At 37.4% G+C, this 4750-nt stretch overlaps 1 protein-coding gene across 1 annotated transcript; it reads left to right on the plus strand.

Annotated features, from left to right (window-relative positions):
- Positions 1-679: 679 nt before the first annotated feature.
- Positions 680-2126, plus strand: LACBIDRAFT_333030 (uncharacterized protein; the record flags this gene model as incomplete). The annotated part of the gene is made up of 7 exons (XM_001887545.1): positions 680-719; positions 792-852; positions 1240-1251; positions 1305-1372; positions 1463-1914; positions 1963-2081; positions 2108-2126. 7 exons carry the CDS (start codon positions 680-682, stop codon positions 2124-2126), a joined length of 771 nt encoding a protein of 256 aa, XP_001887580.1.
- Between the last annotated feature and the right edge of the window lie 2624 nt (positions 2127-4750).

Below are 4750 nucleotides of genomic sequence, written 5' to 3' on the forward strand. Positions count from 1 at the left end.
TCATTCAAAAGGATGGTAGCATTTTTTCTTCTTGCAGAAAAGAAGGACCAATGTTGTAGATACTTGTTTACTTCCAGACAAACTCTGGGAATCAGCTTCTACAGACATCATGCAATGTTTATTTTAACATTTCTACCTACCTTTTGTATTATACACACTACAAACATTGATGGGGAGTCATTTTACCTCATTCCAACAAATATATTGAGTGAAAAATACATAAAATGGAGAACAAGTTCAAATTTACCCTTTAGAGGAGGATATAAAATTTTCTAGCCCAGAGACTCTATGAAGCTTATAACAATAGCAGGGAGATCCAGCATTCATAATATCTCTTCCTCAAGTTGTGAATTGCTTTCAGTAGGTTGCAGTCATTCAGAATTTCCCACTTTGTTACATCCCATTTTTGGCACTTGTCACAGTCAATTCCCTGCCTTATCCTGAGTTTTCAATTGTTCATCCCCAGCCTTGGTATGTACAATATACACCTTTTTAGCTATGTTTCATACACCAGAGTGTAGTTCTCAAAATGTTTTGTTCTTGTGTTACAGAACTAACTTTGTCCAAAAAATGATGTGACATTCTTTTTGCCCAGTTAGTGTATATCATCGTTCACGCCCTTTTTGTGTTTTAATAAAGTGCTTTTTTTGCTTCAAGCATGCTTTTTTTTGCTTCTAACATGTTTTCCTGCTTCAAGGGCACCCAGCCTAGCGTGCTCTGTTAGTATGTACCCCCTCTTGTGCATGAGTTCTGGTGCTTTTTACTCACTGTGCATAAATTCATTTTTGTAGACACATGTTTACACATGTGCAACCTCCCTCAAGTGGAATTGGCATCCCATTTCTCCAAGGGGTATGCACCAGCAATTGCTGACATATGGGGTAGGGAGGGGGGTGGTAGGTTGAGGTGCTTATCTAAATTTAAAAAAATTATTGACTATTTCACCTTATGAGACTCCAGAAAGTTGCTGTATCTCAATCTATCTAGTTCTTATGAGTGTAGGGGCCACATAGGGGCACAGAGAGCTGTTGGCTTCATATTTTGTCCATGTTTGGTGCATCTGACATCAGTGGCTGGGTCAGCCCAGTTCAACAAACTGTGTTCACACTGCCATTGTCATTCTAACGTGAGCGCTTACCTTTGGCCTGCCTCCTCCTCCTGCTAAATGTCCAATTTGTGCTAACTTTCGGAAGCTCAATGGTCTGCAAGCAGATTTTGTGCTATGCTTTGGCATTGCAGCATGTTGCATGGGTGAGTCCATACACATTTACTTCCATTCTGCCATGTCTCAATTATTTTTTCAGATATATGGGTACCCTCATCATACCACCACCATCTATCTGCCATGCCAAAATCAAAAAGGCCCCAAAAGGTATGTCCACTTACAGGGTTTGCCCAACCATTAATAACTATCAATAGGAACCATCCAAGCATGACACATCAAGCACTTGATGGTGTCCAGAGTGCAATATCACTCTAGGACTCAGCTTTGCCAGCGAGAAGGACTGGACCAAACACGTCGATAGCACTGCTCATAAGACAAATGTCTGCAAAGCTGCAGCCATTCTGACCACAAAAATCAGTTCATTTTTCACCAAGAAGGTGACACCTACTGCCTCCAGTTCAACCAGTACATCCCTTACTCCCATTCATCTTTTCCCCACCATACCAAATCGAGGACCTGTTCGACTTGCTCCTTTGTCAAATGATCCGCACCCGATTACACTCGGAGAAGTCTCAAGCACTCACATAACACTACTTAACAGGTTTAAAGCAGCTATCAATGCTCTTCCCCTCGTCATACCTATTGGGATCAATTCCGAGGACTTAGCTGCATTTTCAGGGAATCCGGTGGCACTGATTGATCCAGACAACAAGCCTTGGGAAGTTTTAGATCAAGTACTAAATTGGTTTGTCAGCTACAGAGCAACACCAGAAAGTCTTTCGACAATCATTTGACAGGGTCGATTTGGGATGGATGGGATGTATGATTGGGTGAAGGCGTGTGTCGAGGGCCTTCATATTGGCGAAGCATTACCCAAGGGAAAGATTCAGCAGCTCATTGAAGCTATGGAGTTGGTGTAAGCTGTTTATTCACATTCAACAGGAAACACCTCAAGTTCTAATGTCTACATTTAAGCAGCCAAGTTCCACATGTCCCAGAGCTAGCACAGACTGTAGGGCCATCCCAAGTGTCATTTAGACTGACTTCTCCCCAGATAATTGAAATCAAAGATGATACACCCACCACTAGGTGCAAAATCACCAGGCCCAGTGGACTGGTGGCTACCACTTTTATCATATAAATAAGGTAACTGCCTAGAGGTCATTGTGTATAAGTCCACAGTCTTTATGATAGGGAATCATTCCAGTTGCCATGTCTTTTCATTATCATAAAGCCTGCGCTTTTTTCATTAATTGTAGGCAAGGCCTTAGACCTCCATCTCATTATGTACCTGGTCAATATCATTGCGATTTTCATTAGCCACTTGGGCAATATCATTGGAAATTTCATTAGCTACTTGACCAATATCATTGCGATTTTCAGTAGCCATTTGGAAGTTATCATTGGAAATTTCATTAGCCACTTGGGCAATATCATTGGGAATTTCATTAGGCACCTGGGCAATATCATTGCAATTTTCATTAGCTTAGTTGGGCAATATCATTGGAAATTTCATTAGCTACTTGACTGATATCATTGCACTTCAGTCACCCACCTTGACCAAGCTATTAGCTAGGAAATCCTGAAAAATTATCCAGGCTAATAGATCCTCTGGCTGGTTTTTTTTGGCCTTTGGAACAAAATATATTATTGGATTTGATAGAAAATGTTTGACCTCTAATATTGTGACTAGAAATATTTGGGTAGATAAATTGTGTTCAAAAATATCCTAGTCAAGTGAAAGTGGTCAGAAATATTTGAAGGGTGTCAGACTGGTAAGAAATTTTTGAAGTGTTTCAAACTGGTAGGAATTTTTTTAGCTGTGTGACACTGCTGAAAAATGTTTGAGTCATATCACACTGCTAAGAAATTTTTTTGCCATGTCACACTGCTTAAAAATCTTTTGACCATGTCACACTGCTCGGAAATGTTTAAGCCATGTCACATAGGCAAAAAATTTCCTGCCAGTGTCATGGAGTATCTGGGGTCCTAGTTTCAAAAAAAAAACTTCAAAAATTTCTGACCATTCAAACTTTTATTTTCTGGATTCAACTTTTCTACAAAATTTATGATAAAGATCATTTTGGTCCTAAACTTGCCCTTTTATTTTATATTGTATTTTTATTATAGAAAAACCAGATTATATATTGCATTCAGCTCTATCTATTGGTAATAAGCTATTTGTTATATAGTTATAGCCTCTAAATTCTGCTCTATCAGATAATAAAGGTTGTTACTGACTACTTTTATGTTGAGTGTATATTAATAACTATCTATAATAGACTAGCCTTACTTTACTGAATTATTACTGATGTGTAAGCCATATTTCTTCACTGAAGTATGTTCCTGAAGACTAGAGAGACTTCAGGAACTGTTATATTGACTATGCCAGCTTGTTTTTCTTTTCACTTTTATAGAGGTATATTTCTGAGCACTGCAGAGAGCTCTGAGGATTGTCAGTGTCTGAAGTTATAAATATGTATAATATGATATGATGTATTCATATCTGTTGACCATAATGACATGCTGACTACTAGTACTTTACTGTGCCCTACCTATTTCTGCAGGAATGGTTAGAATCTCTTAGAATTCTGATCTCTCTATTACAAATACTTGAAATTTCTTTTTTAGATATACAACAGTACCCAACAACAAGTCCTATTTTTTCTCATTTTTACCACATTTTCTAAATGACTTTCATTTAAAATAGTAATCTTGCCTTATTTACTCTGATTTTAGCTCTGCAACATCATAACCAATAGTGACTACCATCTAATATTTTCTTTAATGTTTCTTATATTTTATTGTAATTTTCTGGCTATATTTCACTTCAGTCACCCACCTTGAACAAGCTATTAGCCTTGAAACATATAGGTATATATCCAGGCTAATAGGTTCCTTGGCCGTTTATTTTTTTGCCTCTGGAGGAAAATATATTATTGCATTGGGCAAAAATGTTTGACCTTCAATATTGTGACCGGAAATATTTGGGTTGATATATTGCATTGAAAAATATCCTAGCCATCTGAAAGTGGTTGGAAATGTTTGAAGCATGTTAGAGTGGTCGGAAATATTTGAAGTGTTTCAGACTGGTTGGAAATGTTTGAAGCATGTTAGAGTGGTCGGAAATATTTGAAGTGTTTCAGCTAGTTGGAAATGTTTTAGCTATGTCGCACTGCTGAAAAATGTTTTGGTCATGTCACACTGCTAAGAAATGTTTGAGCCATGTCACATTGCTGAAAAATGTTTTGACCATGTCACACTGCTCGGAAATGTTTTAGCCATGTCACACAGGCAAAAAATTTCCTGCCAGTGTCATGGAGTATCTGGGGTCCTAGTTTCAAAAAAAAACTTCAAAAATTTCTGACCATTCAAACTTTTATCTTCTGGATTCAACTTTTCTACAAAATTTATCATAAAGATAATTTTGGTCCTAAACTTGCCCTTTAACTTTTATATTGTATTTTTATTATAGAAACAGCAGATTATATATTGCATGCAACTGTATCTATTGGTATTCATCTATTTGTTATATAGTTATAGCCTCTAAATTATGCTTCATCAGATAATAAAGGTTTTTACTGA

This window comes from Laccaria bicolor, genomic scaffold, assembly GCF_000143565.1.
Source record: "Laccaria bicolor S238N-H82 LACBIscaffold_46 genomic scaffold, whole genome shotgun sequence".
Classification (NCBI taxonomy): Eukaryota; Fungi; Basidiomycota; class Agaricomycetes; order Agaricales; family Hydnangiaceae; genus Laccaria; species Laccaria bicolor.